At 30.7% G+C, this 22,154-nt stretch overlaps 1 protein-coding gene across 4 annotated transcripts in view; it reads left to right on the top strand.

Moving 5' to 3' along the window:
* Nucleotides 1-22,154, top strand: part of wde (Fibronectin-III type domain-containing protein windei) — a 25,045-nt gene that overhangs the window by 1,217 nt on the left and 1,674 nt on the right. The window contains exons 1-10 of one of the 4 annotated variants that reach the window (XM_018541950.1): nucleotides 4,797-4,897; nucleotides 13,786-14,082; nucleotides 17,798-18,114; nucleotides 18,453-18,569; nucleotides 18,746-19,732; nucleotides 20,240-20,550; nucleotides 20,695-20,955; nucleotides 21,051-21,365; nucleotides 21,471-21,636; nucleotides 21,788-21,969. In XM_018541950.1, coding sequence (XP_018397452.1) covers nucleotides 17,856-18,114; nucleotides 18,453-18,569; nucleotides 18,746-19,732; nucleotides 20,240-20,550; nucleotides 20,695-20,955; nucleotides 21,051-21,365; nucleotides 21,471-21,636; nucleotides 21,788-21,969 — 2,598 coding nt within the window. In that variant the 5' untranslated portion in view covers nucleotides 4,797-4,897; nucleotides 13,786-14,082; nucleotides 17,798-17,855. Of the gene's footprint in view, nucleotides 1-4,796; nucleotides 4,898-8,465; nucleotides 8,750-13,785; nucleotides 14,083-14,934; nucleotides 15,057-17,797; nucleotides 18,115-18,452; nucleotides 18,570-18,745; nucleotides 19,733-20,239; nucleotides 20,551-20,694; nucleotides 20,956-21,050; nucleotides 21,366-21,470; nucleotides 21,637-21,787; nucleotides 21,970-22,154 lie in introns of those variants that run through there. The other 3 variants (XM_018541951.1, XM_018541952.1, XM_018541953.1) reach the window with 3 other exon arrangements.

Below are 22,154 nucleotides of genomic sequence, written 5' to 3'. Positions count from 1 at the left end.
CTGTAAATTTCGTTACCGTTACCCAAAAAATGTAACTCGTTACCGTTACAGTTACCAAAAAAAGAAAGTAACGCAGTTACCAGTAAAGTTACCAAAAAAGTAACTTGTAACTGTAACTTCGTTACAAGTAACGAGTTACTTCCATTCCCTGTAGATCAATATATATCAATACATCTTACGATAATAATTGTTTTAAAAATGCTGAGACATTGTAAAGTACTTAATTGTAGAAATAAAGGCGGAGGAAATATTATTCTTAATATTTCCTAAGGAAATAATATTCTTAAATATTATTATATCTGTAATATATACATGAAAGTAAAAAGGAGATGAAATAAAAATTAATATTAACTCTGTCAAACAACTTTCTGTATATAGGATTATTTAATTTCTATGCATTCTTTTTATAAAATATTAAAATTTTATGAAAAGTAGTATAAAAAATCGTAAAAAACTTTTATCCCTCTTATATATAACCTTTTCATAAGCACAAAAATATATATACGAGCACATAAGATATGATATTCTGCGCATGCGCGGGCGTTATTCTGCGCATGTGCGAAAAGTTGTATATACTATTGGCAACATTTAAAGGGACAAAGTTAGCAGTCTAGTGTAATATACAGGGAGGGGCATTTAAAACAAGTCACCTGAATAACTCGCTTGTTTTTGACAATTGGGAACTGACATAGGGGCGTGTCCTAATCCAATATGGCGGCTATAACCCCCCAGGTACATAGGAAAATACATTGTGATATATTAAAAACTTCAAATTTATTCGTATGCTAAAACAAGTCCTTCTCACAGGAATTTTATAGAAGGAAAACGTGTGCTTGAAGTAAATCTTATTATTAAAATCGGAAAAAATATTGAAAATGTGAGAAGTGATTGTATCAACTTGACAGCTTTATATTTACAAACTTCTCATTTGAAGCAATCTCCACATGAAATTACCGGATTAATTAATTACAATACATTAATTATGTCTCAACGATCATGTAACACATTTGCAGAAGTTAATGTGTCATATAACCTTTTGCTTTTGATGACTGAATATATTGACTTACCTGGGAATATATAATCCTCCCGTTTAAAATGTAGTGAACACACTCTTGTTTTATGAGTGACATTTCGTATTTTTAAAGCATGCATCCATGCTTTTACTTTGTCGCGTTTTTCTAAGTTTCCAAAAATATTTTTTACGTACACCACATGTTTATTAGCTTTCGGAAAATTATGAAAACGCACTGTTAAATTTTTATTAGAGTTGCTTCGACAATCGTAAACCGAGCAATATTCAAGATGTTTAACTTTAGATCGCGGTGAAAATGTTGCTCCTTCCATTTTCCGAAAATTTAACTTTACTTCAGAAATTAATTATACAGGTCACAGATATACGCACAGTGATGGCAGGGTTTAGAATAATTTTTCTACCACCAGATGTCATGGTGAATATGTCAGTTTCCAATAAAAGAAAAACAAAAGTCAAACAAAAGTTGCTTGGTTTCGAGGGGCACATAATGTGATGTCAATAATTGTTTTTTTGGTGGAGGCGCTAAAAAAATATGAAGGTCACCTCCACCTTTTTAAATGGAATTATGTCATTTTTTTTAGATAACGTGATTCCTCTAATTATTTTGCATATAAAAATATTAAGGTAGAGATACCAAAAAACCAATAGTTTTCGAGATATTTTACACTTTATTTTGATACATATTGACACAAAATGTTAAATAACTCGTAAACTGTTGACTTTTTGATTATCGCACCTTAATACTTTTGTGAACAAAATAATGAGATAAATCAAATGGTGTAAAAAAAACACATAGTTGCGTATTTAAAAAATTATCTATTTTGTATACATATTTTTTTTAAAGATAGAATAAACCATTCTTGAGAATAAAAATAAATTGAAATTCATACATAGTAAAATTGTTTTATTTGATTAGTAGATGTTATGTTAATAAAATTAAAATTAACAATAAACCTCCCAGGTCAAGAATAAATTGAGCAATAATGGTTGTTAAATATATCTATAAATTTATTATAATGATAACATTAATATACGGTACGTTTCGACTTCACAGAGTCCTCATCAGCCGTAAAAAACCCCTTAACAGATGAAACCAATTTCCTCTTAAGACATCCGAAATTACTACGACCACACTATATGTCCTAACTGTGCAGATGGTTACACGTTAGTGACAAAGATTCAATACATATCCAGTCAACCAGACCCCCCCCCCTCCACCCCACCCACATGTTTACATTTCTATCCATCGTCAGAAACACGTTTAAGCAAATGAACATATATGTCATCGAGAGATTCAGTATCCTTTTTCAAATTAATACCATTTAACTGTTCTTTTATATGTAATGTCTCTGATATTAATCTCTTATTATAATTAGATTCGGAGTCCATAATTTTCGTATTCTTCCAGTCAAAGACATGATTGCACTCTAATGCATGGTTTGTTAAAACTGAATGTCTAGATGCATCAAGTTTTCTATTATTTATATATGTTCATTTACTCTAGTACTTAATTTCCTCTTTGTCTGTCCTACATAAGTCACATTACAGTTCTCACATGGAATCTTATATACAACATTATTACTATTACCTTTTTCTTTTTCTAATTGTTTTGATTTATTCTTTAAATATAAAAATACTTCAATGTTGCTTGAATGACTGGTGTCGAACTCTAATCCTAATTTTTTTATATATATCACGAAAAAAGTCCTTATCACTACTGCTACTGCAGATTAATTGTTTACATAGAAATTTCTTACAATACTCTTCTACAATCTTAGATAAATTGAAAGACATTTTTTTAATCTAAGATAAAATAAAGATAATCTATATTCTCAATAATCTAGAAAAAGATAAGATAAAGCCATTTCTTCATCTAGATGATTATCTAGATAATTTTATATAGATAACGGAAAAAACTGTAGGAAGTTCTTTTTCGTGATCACTATTGTACATATATCTATTCGGTGTCACACTATACATTATGTTATGAGACTAATATATTTCACAAAAAATTATCACAAAAAATAAATAAAATATTGTAATAAATTTGTTTTTCAATCGAAGCGTCAAATAATAAAGATCAGGTGTCAAGTAAATCTTAACAAAACGCTCGTGTGTAGATAGAGCGGACTAAACTGAGTTAAAAAGTTACTGAGTATCACATTTTGTGATTTTTGCAATGGTAAACAAGATATTAATTTCTAAAAATTGTCGAATAAGCGAGCAAATTAACGTATAAAACAACTTTAAGATTTCTTTCAGAGTTCTTTATGAAATATATTAAAGAATTTTTAAAAGCGTCTTAAAGTTGTATTATGCCGATGTTAGGAGCATTCTACTTATTGGACACTGTATAACGATAACAAGTAAATATAAATATATTTTTATTAATTAAAAAATTATAATACTTAAAATGGGAGGTATATAACATTTTACAATCTACATCAAAAATACCGAAGATACATACATATATATGTGTGTGTGTGTGTGTGTGTGTGTTTATAATATTAAATAAATTATTTTAATGAGTACCAACAAGAGCATGTATAAATAATATACAAACAGTATACATCTAAATTGAATACTATATATATGTATATATATATATGTTATATATTATTTGATGTTTATTGATTGCTTATTTTTACTATATAATATTATATAATAATTAATTATTATTAAATCTGTATTTTTTCAAAATAATTCATCATAAAATTATGTAATAATGAAATAAAAAATGCTTATTCTGCTTATTCTGTGCTGCCTAAGTACAGAATATTTATGATAAATATATATTTATAATTTATTTTATGAAATATTAAATATTTTATCATATTTACAATAAATATTTATGATTTATGCAATCTAAGACCACAAAAATATGTAAAATAAATCTTATAAATATGTAAATATTTAGTAAATATTTTATAAATATCGTGTGCTACTGGATATTGAATTTCAAATATTGTTTTATTTATTATTTCAGTAATTGTTCAATAAAGATATTATAAAAATTATAAATAATATAAAAGGACGATTATATTACGTGCACAAATAGACAAACAAGATGGTTTCGAGCAACAGCCTCAAAGGTGATTCCCGTACATAAAGGATTAAATCATAATATTGCTGTATCGTTTTAAAACAATATAAGTAGTAAGATGATCCTAAGCATCTCTTTATATTGATATCCAATTATCAATATAGTCATTTTACAAATATGTAAATCATACGTATACGATACATTTAGGTAATAGTGTAATAATAGTGTGTCATCGTAACGTATGTGATATATTTGCCTTACTTACCGGATTCGCGATAACGGTCACTCGATAATATCTCGTGCATGTGCAATTATATTAAAAGAAAGCAGAAAAAAAGGAATATTTGCGTAAGAGTGTATAAGTTCTTCGATAAAAGGAAAGGAAGAAAAGATAGTCCCTGTAGTTAGGCTAAAACTGTTGATCGGAGAATGCCTAAGCAGCGCATGCGCATGTGATTGTGTGTAACATATAACGACATATAGGTCGATAACTTTTTGGATACACGTTTATTCACGTTTCGATGCCCTTATACTTTGATATATCATTTTTTAACAAATTTCTTTTATTCGAATGCATCTATTGCTTTTATTTTCTTGTAATTTTGTTGTATTTCCTATATTAATGTATGTTAGGTGCGCGGTAGTGGGAGAACCGGCAACGTTGCCAGAGTCGCTTTTTAGCTTGCGATGTTGCAGTTATTCGATAGTCAGCATCAGAAGTGCAGTCCGTTTCTGGCATATTTACCGTAAATATAACCTGTTTCCACGTGTCAAAAAATTAATACTCCACTGTTCCAGAGCTTTCTACACGATAATATAACGTAAGTTCATCAATTATTATCTTGATAATATTCTGATGTAGAGCTAAAATCCCCTGGATTTACGACAAACAATCGTTGCGAGATCCGAAACGTTATGCGGATGAAACGTTTCATCAAAGTTTTGTCTCCATTTATATTTCAAACTACTTTATTTATCTTAATCCCGTTAAATTTTAAGACGTTTGAGAGATAGAAAGTATGTATTTTAAGGCTTATAACTTTATATAATTTTTTAAAATAAATTAACCATGGATTGGCTGAAGCATATAACTTATGGTGCAAAAATCCATGCATTGTCAAATATGACAAATGGGCCTTAAGGCCCAATCTAGAATACATAGAAACATTTGCTGTTGCTATAGAGACGCTTTGATATAGCAAGGGCACCATTTTAAATAACCTCGTATACGCCATTTTGTTGTTGTTTCTTCTAGGATATATACTGAATTATTTTATTAATTTGAGGTTATAATAGAACTTTTTATTGTGCCAGAAGTATGATTTATTTGTTGTATATGGTACTAGCTGTAGTGTTACATAAATCAATAATATACGGATATATAATATTTTCATGAAATTTAATAAATATTTATCGAAATTTTTTTTTTAATCTTAAATATTATATGGAGATGTACAAATAATACATTCTGTATATGACCTTCAATGACCTCTTTTTCTACGAGTTTATTGTTTATCAGTAATACATAATCAAAATATTATATTGTGATCGATTAAAATACGCGTAATTTTAAGGTTTTAAATGTTTTTTATTTAATCTGTATATAATTTTTATTGAAATTTTTCGATGTGTGTGTGTGTGTGTGTGTGTGTGATCTGTTATTATAATTGCATTCATATAAAAATATGAAGGTTACAAACGCACAATATATATTTTTCGGGTTATTATAGTCTTATATTTGTATATTAAATATTATATTCAAATAGAAAAAGTTTCGTATCATTTGAGACTATTCAGAATAAATTTGACATTTTACTAGTTTTTTTTTTATAAGTATTTAGTAATAATAAATATTTTTGTATCTATTATCTATAGTGTATCTCATGTTAGATCAAAAACTAATAATGTATTTGATTATATAATTAATTAGCGTAGGATTTTATCTTTTTAACAGATTTTACAATTATAAAATATTATAAATTTAAAGATAATTTCACATATTTTAATATTGTTGCGATATAGATGATAAAGCGACATATGTAGTAGCAGTGAGTAGCAGTATGGTCAGATGCCAAATCTGAACCAATCTGAACCGCGGCGCTGCCCTAGCATCAAATGGGTGGAGGGGATACGTACAAAGAAAGAGCTACGTAACATATGGCACATATACGTGATTCTTTTTTAAGGTCATCATACGTATAAAAATTTAATCGTAATCGTTAGGCCGTAAACAATTCAACTAATTATGATTAAAATTATGGTCTACGTTTTAAACGTTCGACTATGATTAATCAATATGCTTACGACTTTACAGTTACAATTAAAATTTTTTTACGTGTAATAACCTTTAGTTTATGTATGTCCCTCCACCGATTGGGTGTGAAATAATGATTTAGATCTGGCATCTCTACATAGTAGTCAAGTAGTCTAGTGTTTGTCGTAAAGATAAAAGAGATGGCGCTGCTTGTTCCAAGTTGTCCCCTTTCTAGAGAATACTGCGCATAAAATAAATCTCAAAAATGTAAAATATAAAATATGCATATAAATATATAAAATACACACACACACACATATATATATGTATTTATATTGAACTTGTACTGTAATAGAATTGTTTGAATGATTTACAAAATTTTCGCTTGTGGTTTTTTATGCTGTAATAAAGCAAATTGTTATTGTCATAGTTAATATGAAACATTCGATAATATTTTTATCTTATTTCAAAATTTAATAATAGGAAAAAGGGCTATAAGTCACAAATTCGTTATTAACTAATATATTATACATAGTCCCTCCAAAACGTATATTAGTTAATAAACATATATTAGTTAATAACGAATTTGTGGCTCGTAGTCCTTTTTCCTATTATTATTAAATTTATTGAGCCTTATTATAAACATATTTCAAAATTTAATGTTATATTGTTTATATTATGTTCACAAATTTGTCGAAAGACACTGTGTAGCGAATTCTTGTTCGTACGTAATTATACAAAAAGAGAGATTTTTTTATTATCTGTCTTTTGAATAATGTTAAATTTACAAGGAATTTAGTGCTTAATGATAAGAGTTGAGGTTATGTTGAGTCTGTCTGTGAATCGTGTGTCATCGTGTTAGTGTAAGTTAATTTATTTTTCATATTATATTACGTATCTTATTTTATTATGTTACATATTGTATAGACATCATATTCATTGCACATGAGAGAAATTCGCATTTTGAACTTAGTTACGCATTCTTAAACTCATCGGAAAAAAGTGTTGCAACCTTATTGCTGAGTGTATACAATTTTGATCAGCAATTAACTCTTCAAAAAACGATTTTCAAGATTAAATTTTATGACTTTTTTATTAGTAAAACATTAATAACAGAAATGTAAAATTTTGAATACATATTTATTTATGTTTAAAATAGATGTATGAATTTTTGAAAATTTCTGAAAATATTTTGCCATGAAATTTTGCTTAGCTTATTTTCTTATCAAGGTACAAAAACTGCTAAAAAAGAACCAGATTTTTCGATTTTGTTCAAGGATCAGCAAAAGATATGGTAGAGATATCTATTAGAAATTTCTATTCCATCAAATTATAGTTAAAATTTTAAGAAAATTTATAATATAACTGCGATATTTCTATTTGTAATCGAAAAAATTGCTTGCAAAATTTGCTAAAGACAAAATTGACATAATTTTACTCATCCCAAAAAAACCCAGAAAGTCTTTTTGGATTTTACTCGCTTAAAACAATCTGAAATTTATGTGATTTTGATTGGAATTTTATTGAAGATCATTATCAAACACCAAATTTTTTTTTTAATAAAAATTTGTTTAAGTTTTAAATTATCCAAATGTTAATATAGTTGTACTATTTTGCGACTGATAGTCCCCACCACATATTTACAATATGTAGTAGCATTGTTTCTTTCTTTATCTTTACTACAGAAGTTTTTTTTTTTATATTCGAAAAATTCGTCATTATAATATCATAAAATTTTTACAAAATTCTTTTATGATTGTTTTTATTTGATTATGTAATTAAATAACATAGATAATGATAAATACAACGTAAACTAAGTATTACGTGAAAAATATCAAATAATCAATTTTATCAAAAAAATCCAAAAAAAAACCCTAATAAATCCTAGTGGGCTGAGCCTTTTTTAAAAAAAACTTGGGTTAAACGAGCTAATTGGGTTAAACATGGGTTAAAGCTAAAAACAATTTTTTGGAAAAACAAGTGCGAAATAGAATGTCTTATTCAATTCGCTCTGTAGCTCAGACCTGTCTAATTTAAGCTTCAGAGCCAAAACGCATGGACATGGACACAAAGAAATTCAATAAGGTTTCAGAGACTGTAAAGTATTGATAAGTGTTCAGGACTCAGGACAGCTACACCTAAGATATATATTTATCTTCTGATCCCTGAAAACAGAGACAGTCTCAGTCATGGTCGCTTCTGGTTGGATGATGATGAACGATATTAGTTAGACTAGGTGGCGTACGTGTAAGTAGATACGACTGCAATAGCTGCGATTTTTAGATTGTGTGATTAATTAGAGAATAGTCAATTAGTGAGTAGATAAAGCGATTTTTTTAGAGAATATTGAAAACTTATCTAGAGTAAGTGAAGGAGGGATTGAACGTAAAGCGAAAGACGAGGTATCCGAAGATAAAAGGTAAGAGAAAAAGAGAGGTTAGAATGCCAAAAGATGCGGAAAGAATAGATAAGAAAGTGGGGTAAAGGGAAGATAGGCAAAAGAAATTAATTTTTGAGGAGAAGGATAATGGAAAAATATTATTATTAGGTGCTAGTAAGACTGAGAGAAGGTGGCAGAAAGATAGGAGAGAAAGAAAAATTTATGAACAGTTAAAAAGAATTTTAAAATCATGTGTAAGGAAGAAAAGATAATGGTGAATTTTAAAGTTGAGAAAAGGCGACTGGAGGAAAAAATTAAAATGTGAGAGAGAGAAAGAGAAGAGAGAGACACAGAACTGGTATAAGGCTAAACAGAAGAAAATAAACAGAAAATATGAGGACAGATTAGGAAGTTTAGATTTAGAAAAAATATACAGGGAAAAATTAGAAAAAATGTAAACAGAATCTCCAATCATCATGATATTAAGAAAGGTGAACCATTCCGAATTCCGACGGATGCGCAGGGAGTTGAAAGTGGTGGGGATTATCAGTCGCAAAATAGTACAGCCTCTGATTGGTCAAAATTATGCCATTATGCGCCATGATTGACCTTACACCGTGTTCAATCATGACAATATATATGCAATAAATTTCAATTTCTTCTACATTCCACGACGATGATGAAAAAGATAAAGTTTTACATAATCAGATTTTGCGCCATAATATCTCCGCTCGTAGAAAAATAATAAAAACACTTATTATATATTTTGGGCGGAATTTGTCGATTGAGCCTATTTTCAGAATCGATTTTGATTATTGAGATCCAATAATCGTACTAGAAAACTCAATGGCTTGCGTAAAGATACACACAACCTTTGATTTAATCGGCCGATGAAGTTAATCGGAGTTGATGAAACCAAATCTTAAGCCGTGATCAGATTATGCATTGGAGATTGAAATTGAGATTGAAGACTGAAGCTTGACCAATAAGAACAGAGTCAAAATTGAGGCCCAAAATTGAGGTTGTAGATTAAAATTTAGAATTCCGTCTTTTTGTTCAATCTTCAATTTTAATCTCAATCAATAAGCTTCCACTATTTCAGTCACGTGACTAACCTCATGAATATACTTCTTTCGTTCAGCTTCTCAGCGATTATTAAAAAGAGTAAAGAAACAATTATCTTCTTCTTCTTCTTCATATCTAAACGCACATTATTTATTAACTGCAGCATTGTTTAACTTAATCTTTATCTTTTATATTTATCTATTATCTCTTTCGATCAATAATGCTACACACAAAAATAGCACAATTGAAATGTGTGAGTGCAATTAAATGCGTATTCAATAATTTTGATTATGTTGTGATTCTAGCTATGTAGTGATCCCGACATTGTCACTAATCTCAATCTTAACTGCTGTTGAATACAATCCATAGTGGTTGAGCAATCTTCAATCTTAAACTTAATTTTAATCTCAATCTCAATCTCCAATGCATAGTCTGATCACGGCTTTAGGTCGCTTCGATCGAATTCCGTATTTTAATCGATGGTTAGTTGAGCTATTGAAATTGAACAATCGCATTTGTCATTTCATTTAACGACAAGTGCGATTGGTCAGTTTCAATGGACTAATCATCCATCAAAGTTAATCGGAGTTGGTCACAATGGCTCTTAATTGCAAAATGTAGCAAAAATTCAGCAAAAGATTATTTTTGATTAATAGATTAACATAATAAAATGTATTAATTTATATTTTTAAGTTAGCGAAATAAATATAAATGACGCATTTGAAGTTAACGGATATTATCTGATACTGTAGTATCAGTGCACCCTTTGCCCGGATGAAGTGAACAGCATGGCATAGTTCACGAAACGTTGGCTTTAAAAATGAACGGCAACACGGCAATAATCCGCAAATCTTCTAGTATAATAAATATAAACATTTATGATATATGAACATATTTTTAAACTTTATTACATCTAATTTACATCAAAGTCACTTTAGTATTCTGAATTTTTATGCCAGAAATTAAGTTGATAGTAAATCATAGTAGTAAATTCTTTAATAGCGATCTTCTCGCAAGTTTTAAATTTTTTGCTAATTAGTCGCAAATTTGGATTAAAATTTTTCATTAGGGCCCCGAACTCTACAACATATATCCAAAACTTGTAAATCTTTTAACAATTGTTGGTATTACCTTCTAAATTCTGCTAGATTGACTGGACTATAATATGCAGCATATAATGTGTAACACGTGATGTTGACAGACTTGGCTATCTGGGCTATGATCTACTGAAAAAAAGATATAGATATTAGGCTCAATAATTACGTTTACACGGCCAATTTACGCCGAAGTTATAACAGCTAATGTTATAATTACTGACATTAGATGCCGTGTAAACACTTAAAGTCGTTTGGTGAAAATCATCGACATACAAAAAACGTGTAAACAGCTGCGATATTAACTTTGGTGTAAATCGGGCTGCGTAAATGTAATTTAAAAATTCACTTTGCTTGTTGACTTATTTCTTTCAGCTTGACAGAAATAAGATAAGCCTGAACATGTAAACACGGCTAACTTGTAGAGGATGGGAAACCGATATATCGGCTTTTAATGATTCAAGTGAATTTAATGTGATCAGTGTTTGTTATTTTATTTTATCGTTTGAAAAACACAAGGTTGGCAACGTTACTTCATAAAAATAATTGGTTACCGTTATACCGTTCTTTTTCCTAAAAAAATGGGGAGTTTTTGCAATACTGTTTATCCCAGATACGGTGAACGTTAAAGTCACGTTATCTTTTTCTTCACACCTAATTAAGAAAAAGATAACATGATTTTAGCGTTCTCCGTATCTGGGATAAACGGTACTGCAAAAACTCCCTAGAGTTCTGAAGAATCACCCGACCGGTGCGGACGCGTTTCGGATCGGGTGCTTTTTTGTATATTTTTGAAAGTGTTGCCGACTTTAACTGTGCGTTGACACCCACATCGATGTCCGTGGGTGGCTCGACTCGGTCGTCCGTCCTGACGCGCGTTAATGACGACGTCGTAGACGCAGGCGCCCGGTGTTCGTTCGGGCCACGCCATTTTCGCGGGCATTACATCACCCTCTTTGTTTTCACAATTCGTTTTGTATACGTATTATATTTTTTGATATAATACGTATACAAAACGACTGGCCACGAAAATCCGTTTACTACGGAACCTGGGCCATCCAAATTTAAAAGAAGAAGAAGAAGCAAAAACTCCCTACTAACTCGTTCCCGTTACTCGTTATTGATTTGCAAAACTAAATCGTTACCGTCATCGTTACTCAAAATATAACAAATCGTTACTTTTTTCTTGAAATTAATTTAATATTATGTGCAGATTTTTTTGATAAATATAAAAAAAGATATCAAAATTTTATTTTTTAGTAGAGAAATAGAGCTTAAAAACGTGTATTTGTATATGTGTGTTTGTGTGTGTGTGTGTATATATATAGGTATATATAATTATTAATTATATACATACAATATATAATATTATATATATTCATATTTATTAGGTAGAATCTCACGTTATCTCGCTGGTCTCATCACTACAGTCTACATGCTATACGTTAACCCCGTTAACCTAAAGGTGCGTTCCGTTTCACGCTTAGTGCGTATGATACATCACCACTTTATTCTTGTTGTCCACCGAATATTAAAGAAAGATAAAATAATACCTCATGTGCATAATGCGTAAAACGGAACGCAGCCTGTACGTGTAAACTGTGAATACAATGTATTCCTTTAACGTCGCATCTGTTTTTCTATAGCTCTAGTTACGACTAAAACTTTTACGTGGCTAAAAATAAAGTAACGATAAAAGTAACTAATGAAATCGTTACCATTACCCCAAAAAAGTAGCCATAAACTACGTTACCATAAACGTTACGCCGAAAATGTAACGTCGTTAGTGTCGTTACCTGTTCGTTACCGAAAAAAGTAACTTGTAACGGTAACGACGTTACATATAACGCGTTACTTGCCAACCCTGGAAAAAAAGTTAAGATATGTGATGTTCAAAAATGAATGAGGAATGGTGGAAGAGATAAGAAAGAAACTGTATGGTCTGTTTTTTTTTACCTCAAGTTATAAACTGTAGGCCTATTCTAATTCTTAATGTAACTTTCGTTATCGTTAAGAGTTACAGAGTTTATGCTTGCTGGTGTATATACTGATATAATATATTAGAGTGAGATAGGTAGTTTGTTTTATTTGAACTTATTGAACCATTTCAGAATTCTTTAAAAAAGAATTTTTTGTTTCATGGACAAATTCGCGTCATTTGTTTCAACATGACGATCTAAGGTGCGTTCGGGAAGACGTTATTAGCGTTTTTTGTACCATTCTATCTTCATCGTTTATCATACGTAAAACAAGAATGACACAAATAACGCTAATAGCGTCTCTTCGAACATTCCACTTGCCTATCACAGGAAAACGAGTACATCAGTTAACTAATCATCTCTTTCCTTCTAAATTACTCAAAAGACCATATATAGGGTGTTTAAAACATTCTATTCGTAAAAGGACCTTATTTATTTGTCGTGAGTGTGACAAATATCTTTGCGCTGTACCGTGTTTCAAAGTTTATAAGAATTTTTGAACTTTATACTAAAAAACATATTATTTTTATTATTTAATAAAGATATAATATGTATATAATTTATATTTTTCTTATCCATTTTGGAAATCTATATAATATACTTTTATTTCATATTCTACACCATTATGGAATTATGAAAATAATTCTGTATAATTAAAGTATTTCAACAACAGAGTTTTAACTCTGAAAATGATAGGATTGAACATGATACACTTTCAAGGATTTTCAAAACATATTAAAGCTTTGCTAGTTGTACACTAAAGAGTGCAAGTTTTATATCTATTTGATACATGGCTTAAGAATTATCCATTATTGAATCTGATGTCTATGACATATTTTGTTCATTAGATATAAGCTACACATCATACGTGACAATCATCAACTCATTTTACCAGGATCCAGTTATAAGATGTTTTACCTTGGAAATCGTTTTCTAGATCAGAATCCCTGCTTGGAGGAATAAGAGTGAATTAATTTCTCAAGATCAAAACTATACAATCTATATAATGACCAGGTATTGGCTCTAAGATCGAAGCAAACCGACCAAAATCGATCGTCCTACAATGCAGTGAAGAGTCACATATCATTTCCCCCACCATGAACTCTGCCATTGGTGCGCCGAGCAAAAGAGAAGGGTTCTATTCATCAACCGTTCAATAAAACGAATCCGCGACGAAGATTCTATATGCAAATGGTTAAAAGATTTCATACGAATGTTGGACATCGTCAAGGAGGTGATTATAAATTGGGCCCAATATACTTAACTAATTAAGATTATGGAATTGTATAATAGTAATTATGTAAATATATGCTACTCGTGGCCAAGTGATAAAATCGATAAGACATTTGTATGCACATGTTCGAATATAAATAAGAATTTATTATATGATATATGAAAAGGAAAAATTCGAATAGAATAAAATAGTGTAAATGCAGCTGTTAGAAACGAGAAAGATGTTTTTGGATTTGGTGCCAGTAGCAAAAAAGAGATCTAATTTAGAATTACGAATTGATATATATGTTTTTGCAGCTGTTCTAAACAAACGTAAATGAAGCAGCAAAATTTTTTGAAAAATAAATGCCGATATATATGTGCGTTAAAATAAAGATTTCCTTATTGCGCAGCGAATCGGTATACGTCACAAGCCTAGTTCTGCCCGTATTTTTCGACGCTTCGTGTACACTCGGCAATCTTCGGAACAGAAACTCGGGGCCTAAGTGCAGTGTACTTCACGCTCGATGCGCAGATCTGTCGATGACGTTGAAGCTAGTTCGCGCGGTTTCTTTAACTCGCGTTTGATAATACGAACGAAGCGATGCTGAGAGCAGAGATAACGACATCAGCTCATTCGCAACGTTCCGCAAACCTGTTCTGTTCTCCAAGTGTCACTGTACGCTTCGTGGCGTCTCGTTTGTGCTGAACGAACGTCACTAATAAAGCGTACCTACTCTCTTTGTAACCACAGCTCCTCTGTGCGTTCTCGACTCTTCAACGCAAAACAAGTCTGCTTTATTTAAGGGGCATGATCTTTTTAAGGTGACGCACACCTTAAAGTGATTTTACACAGCAAGTGCGTTTCCGTCTGAGATTGCATGACTCGCTGTAATAGTTCTCACTTGAATTTAAAAAAAAATAAAGAAATGCTGAACTACAAACGCAAAATCACGCCGAGGATCACGGAGAATAAAAGCCATTCTTTCATCAAATGTACGCTTTTCACGTTTGTTGAGGGAACACGCTGTATAACTTTCAGTGAGAGATACTTGTCCTCAGTCCGCCATCTTTCATCTCAATAAGGTCAGGGCCCTTGGCCCTCTAGGCAGGGGCCTGACTGTATACCGTTCAATGTTCCTGAACAATTTCGTGATAATTTGTACACACATTCGATTTATGCCTTTTATCAGGACATGTCAAATTCATGCGCCAGTCGTTATGGTCAGCAAAATAGTGTGATTCGTGTACGATGGGCATCGATCCAGAATAAAGCGCGCTTGCGCGCGCGCGTGCATGCATGGTACAGTAAACGTCAGAATGTTTTCGTTCAGTGGGTAACCTCTACGCACCGATTGCTCAATCAAACATAACCGAGTTATACCGAAACAGATAAATTCTGTTTGGGCCCGAAAAAAGAGACATACGTCCTTGTAAAAGACGGAAAATGAGTTAAACGTATCATATGTATGGAAAATAGATGGAGGGGAAAGGAAAGAAAAGGGAGAGAATACTTCGAACATAAGTCATTTCGACATGTAGTTTTATCTTCGTAGTTAATTTTTTTAGGATCAATACATTCCAAAACGTCCTTTTCTCTCTGAGAAAAATTTTACTCGAAAATATACGTAACATATATCGTAGTATATATTGAGTAAAATCTTCCTCGGAAAAGACGTTTTGGAATGTGATTGACCTTAAACAATGTTAAGTGAAAGGTTCTTTTCTTTAGTTTCGAGTAAAAAAAATTCATTCTGTGAATTTATACCGACGAAAAAATATTCGTCTCTGTATTCTCACTTGTTTAATCCTAAAGATATTGCAATGGATGCTTTTCATTTATACTCGTTTCTACCAATATAGATTAACTTTAATTTCGGTTCAATTTACTTTTCATCACTTTTTAATTCTTAAAACTAGAAAAAGATGAAGAATTAGTTAAGCCAAGATTAAAATTGAACTACATTGATAGAAACGAACATTAGTGTCACGAGTTAACACAATCATCGTTCTATCTTTTTCAACGGTCAAAGAGTAATATCGACTGCGTCACCAAATGAAATCCAGCGTCGTTCAAAACTGCGTATCGATCATGTAACATTTTCTCTAGAATGCAAAAGTGAACATTTTTATGTATGTATGTACATGTAGAGGAGTGATAGTGAAGAAAGTAACTTTAATGATTTTGAGAGATAAAAGGTTTTCTCGGCACTTGCTTCAGTAGACTGTACTTCAAGTCGATAGGTTTAAAAAAAAAAAGTGATTTACTGCATTATCGGTTTTTGACTACTTTATGTATACATATACATACAAAAAATTTTCACTTAACGTTTTCGCCCTGAGCTATGTTCTTACCCGAGTACTACCCAAGACATCCTTGTTGTTTACTGAATGTTAAACAAGGATGATATGACATCCAGGGAAGTATCCACCCGGGTAGGGATCTGGACACGCCCCTGGGGAAAAAGTTACACGAGGCGCTTTCCATTTGGTGACAAATCGATACGAGCATTATTATATCTTTCATAACATTCAATGAGTAATAAAGATAAAATAACATTCATGTCAATTTGTGTCACCAACTTGTTTATTTAATGTTAAACAAAAATAAGACGATACACGGAGGTACTCGGGTGATACTTCCGAACGCAGCCTAAATGGAAAGCACCTCTGGTTAACCTCCTGCTCGGTTTCTGTTGTCAGTCTGTCATCTGATTGCGCCGCGCCCGCGCGCGCAGATACTGCTCGGTTTCTGTTGCCAATCCGATTATGTGAACAGGTTCTGTTGACAAAATAGAAGGAGAGTTAGCAGGCTATAGTTGATGTCAATCTACTGAAATTTCTGATCAAAGCCAATCTGCCGATATTCGATTAACTTTTTGCTTACTGTGTACATAAAAATTTTCATTTTCCACGTTTCTGCTTTAGAGAAAAAGCTACATGATCGATATCCAGAATTATCTGTCGCGTTCCCCTTCTCATTCCTGTCTATTTTTACAGTACCTATTAATTTATTATGTTTGGTTTTGGTATAGAAACAATTTTATAGAGAGGTTATTTAAGAGACGCAAACAACGACCTCAGCTATAATGATGCCGACTCTATAAGTCCAAATACTTTTTTCGTTGACTATACTTTCGCGAACAGAGTTGATGACGCGGCATCACTGTCAGATGTTATGTATATATACGCAAAATTGGCGCTGTCAATTGGGATATGTGAAATGAAACGTGTTGTCCCGTATAATTTTTATTTTAGGAATATTAAATATGATTTTGAAATATATTTTCTAAAGGAGTTCTTTAACAAATATTTTTAATGTAAATAATTTATCAGACATAAAAAAATATATAATTTATGATATAATATTAAAGAAAAAATTATGCTATTGTCAATATTATACATCATAAATGTTATTAGCAGCATGAAAGAACCAAATTTAGACGAATATGGATAAATGCGTTGTTTCATGATTGTAAAAATTTTGTGATAATAAAGATTTATAAATTATATGTTTAGTGGAGTACCAATTTTTTCGTTAATTTTCTAAAGTACCTTTGATTTAATAGTAATTGAGTTAACAGTATCTCTGACAATACATTATGTATGTATACTGTATACATGGATATGTTGATACAGTGATACATGCCATAAGTACAGATATATGTTAAGTACATTAAATAAAATTATACTATATTATACATACATTTCTTATGTAGTTTTCTATTTAATTATAGATTGAAAGTATTTAATAGTGAAGATAAACAGTAACATTTTACTGTCTTCAATTTTATAATGGAGGAGACACAAACTGGAATAGTGGACAAATCAGAATCTAGTTCTACAGTCTCAAGTGTCAATAAAATTGATATTGATGAGCTGACAAAGGAAAAGGAAGAAGAATTATTATATGGTGTAGAAGAAGGAGACGATGAAGATACACTGTCTGATGATAGTCTACGCTTAAGATTATCTGACGATGAGGAAATTGAACAAGATACTATAGTAAACGACACAAATATAGCAAAATTAAAATCGCAGAGTAGAACAAGTGGTACGTAACTATTTGTTATTTGTGAAAATTAGATTGATACATATTATATTATTACTAAATAATTTCTGCATGGTACCTTGATATATTTTTCCATTGTATTTTAATGGAGTTATACTTAAAATAATTTTCAAATCTCAAAATATTTGTAAAGTGTTAAATCTAGAAATATTAAATATAAGTGCCAGAGAAAGAGAGAGAGAGAGAGAGAGAGAGAGAGAGGGGAGGGGAAGGAAAAAAAGTAGTTATGCTTTTTAAACTATGATTAAATAAAACAGAATTTTTTTTATTTCTTAAAATGACTGCATTTGTTCGCATCTATATTAATATTTTGGTTTCAGAACAACAAATTTTAGGTACAATCGTAGAAGAGACATCTTCCGATGTACAGCAGACTGTGAAGAAAGTTTCTAAGCCTGATATTGATGAAAAACCAACGCAGGAAATACATAACACAGGTAATGTCTTTATGAAAGGCAACGTTATAAATAATTATCAAATCAAGTTTTCATAAAAAGAATATTAGTGCAAGTTTTTAAATTTAATTTGTGTAGTCACTTTTTATATTGTTCCTTATTTTAAAGGCATTGAAAGTAGAAAGGGAAATCAATTATGTTATCAAAATCTGTTGCAGAAATCAAGATTCCAGAAAAATCAGCATTAGGTGAATATGCATCTGAAAATGAACCAATACAAGATAATACACATAATTTGGAAAATACCAGAACGACTGTTAGTAAATCTAGTGAAAAGTGTATGTTTACATCTAGCAAAAACTTAAAAATAACGGATGTAAAGAATGAGTATTTAAGTACGGAATCTGAACAACATATAACAATATCATTAAAAAATGATAATTTATCTGTAATAAATAATCATATACAAACAGGTAATCATCGAAACGCGGGCCTAACAACTCATAATGAAGAAAATCTAAAAGAAACAGCCAGTGATGGTAAAGAAATAATTGCAAAAAATACCTGTGAACCAAATAAATTAGACAATGTAGACAATAATAGATCTGCAGATTCTGCTAATATTAAGATCTATACTGATGAAAAATTGTCTACGATTACAACTATTTCTAACAGTAATGATGATAATTTAAAAGATGAAATACTAGAAAAACCTATTACAAATGATAATTATTCATTGAAATGTTCATATGCCGAATCTAATGTTACTTCAGATTGTGTGGATTTAGTAAAAACTGAAAATTCTAATGATAATAATAACTCATCATCTCATAAAGACATTATTGCACATAAAAGCAAAAATAACAATTTACAACCTGTGGATATAACAGAAAGCAAAAATGCATCAAATATATCAAGAATCATAGATAAGGTGATGAATATTTCGTTGATACAAAATCAAAATAATTTATCCAATATTAAAGATAATGCAGAAGTAACGAACAAAGACCGTGATACTAATAATAAATCTGTAAACGAAACTGTAAATAATTTATTAGAACAAACTGTTTTATTAACACGTAACGATGTGAATAATTCTGATAACGATAATGGAATTAAAAACGTTAATACTGTTATTATTCCAAGAAGAAAACGAATTAAAAAAACAGTTGATAGAACACAAGATCATGCCGAGGAAATACAAGGTAGGAAATATTTAATAAAAAACAGAATGGTATTTCATCAATTTCTGTAAAACTAAAAAAAAAGGAAACATTAAACACAAAGCAATCTGATAACAATCTTAACAGTTTTGCGCAATTAAATGCAGTTACTTTATGGTTTCTAAGTGAACTTATGGATGATTTGTAGACGCAATTTTTGGTTGGACGCAAAAATTATTCAGGATATATTATGCACAAAATATTCTGATATTTATACCTAGTCATTTTAATATAAAATATGTGATAAATATATTATATTTGAGAGAAAAAAGATATTAGAGATAATATTTTAAAATTATTTAATTATGTCAATTATCAATTATAAAAAGTATATATATATATATATATTCTAAAATAAATAATTTTTCTGTACATATTCTGTGTGTTTTGTTGTCGTTCATAAAATATCTTATTATGAGTTATTCGTCATGTTGTTATATATTATTCTTGCTATCTAATTTTTAATATGTTGAGATATTTTTATTACAGAGGAAAAGGAGAGTGAAAAGCGGAAGACTACAGAAGAGATAATCAGGAAAAAATATCTTAATAGCGACAGCGATTCCAACGATAATACGGATCACTCCATAATAGCAAATAATAAATTCAATCCGGATATACCTGTGCCACCTTTAATAGCGATAAAACGTAATTGTCCAGAAAGCGAGATTTTTAATGGTGCTAAAAAAGCGAAAATGAATATCAATTCTGAGGAAAAGAAGGATGTCTCACAATTAGCTTTCGTTGAGAAATTTTTCCGGAGGGATATTAAAGAAAAATTACCAAAACTTACACAGGAAGTAATAAAATATTCACATTAGAATAAAATATTTTTAATGATTTATTATATCTACGAAAAATCTTAATTACGAATTAATATTAATTACGAAAATTAAAACTTACTAAATATTACTTTTATGATTAATGTTACTTTAATGCTTAAGGAACTGGAAGAACTCTTGATTCAAAAGATCGTCGAAACGATTACGATGCGTAGTGAAATTGGACAGCTTAGAGAACAAGCACGCATATCAGAAAGGTATCAGGAAATAACACGTATAAAGATGGAACAATTAAAGAAGCAAATAAAGGATTTTGAGTTGGTTCTGGAACGTAATGAGAAAGACCGTCGTGCAAATCCCGATAAGTCTGTCGCCCCTATAAAGATAAACAGATCCGTAGGCTTGCAAGTCAGCTTCATAACGGTATTTATTTATTACAGAGATATACTTTAATGTTAGATTTCCACGGTATTTCCTTAAAATAATGTTAATCGCGATTAAATGCTCTATTTGAGTAGGAACATGGAATACAGAACTTACGGCAGACTGCAAATCTTAAATCTGCAATAAACATCGTAAATAACAATAATTCTTCACCTTCTATTGAGACAAATAATATTGTAACAAGCCCAAGACGTGGTGGAATCAAAGTAAGATCACCCCGGCCTGTAGTGACAATGCCTGCTCCTGTAATGACACAGAGTTCAGCCCAAACAGCGCCTCTTATTTCAACCGTGACACCCGCGGCTTTAGTTGTTGCTAAACCCTTGGAACCCCAACAATCTTTAACGTTGTCTAACCAGCCTGCAAATATGAAACCAATCTTAACTCCTGTAAGTAATATAAAACTTATTTTAATTATTAACATTTATCAGTTAACACAAATCATAACATTTATAAATTATAATTTTTAATTATTAATTAATACAAACTTGCAGCCGCAACAGCAAATTCAATCGCAGCCGCAGCCACAGCCGCAGCCGCAGTCACAGCAAACTATTGTCATAAATGGCAAAATAAGTCAAATAAATAATCGTCCTATAGCTCCGAAGCTAAAAAATAACGATCTTATCGACCTTACGGATGAAGAAGAAAAGAATAAATTATATACTAAATCTATATATATATATACCAAATATTTTCACACACAAATGGTACACACTTTATGACCATGATCGATCTCCTTCACGATAATCAACATCTATAATGATCGCTTTCTAATATATTATCTATCATGTAGAATCTTATATTACAGCAAATGCAAAAGCTACGACTGTAGCTACAACTCCTATAATTGAGCAACCATTGAATGCAACACCGAAATCTACGCAATCATTTCAAAGGGTATTACAAACAATACCGGCAAATGTAGCAATTACAACACAACCGATAAAAGTGATAACAACTAGCCAACAGCCAGCACAAACTGCCTTTGTTGTAAGCATTTCTCATATTTATTTTTATTACATGTCAGGATGTTTATTATCTAAAAAAAACTTGAATTTTTTCGAGGGATTTCTTTTTTACTCTCAAAAATAGAATAAAAGGAACAGATTTTTTTGTTACTTCAGTAAAAAATATAAAATGGATTTCTTATGGTAAAACATTGGGGGGGGGGGGGG

The sequence above is a fragment of the Cyphomyrmex costatus genome, unplaced genomic scaffold (assembly GCF_001594065.2).
Source record: "Cyphomyrmex costatus isolate MS0001 unplaced genomic scaffold, Ccosl1.0 scaffold30, whole genome shotgun sequence".
Taxonomy (NCBI): Eukaryota; Metazoa; Arthropoda; class Insecta; order Hymenoptera; family Formicidae; genus Cyphomyrmex; species Cyphomyrmex costatus.
Note: the sequence above shows the minus strand (reverse complement) of the source record. Positions and strands in the feature narration are given on the sequence as shown.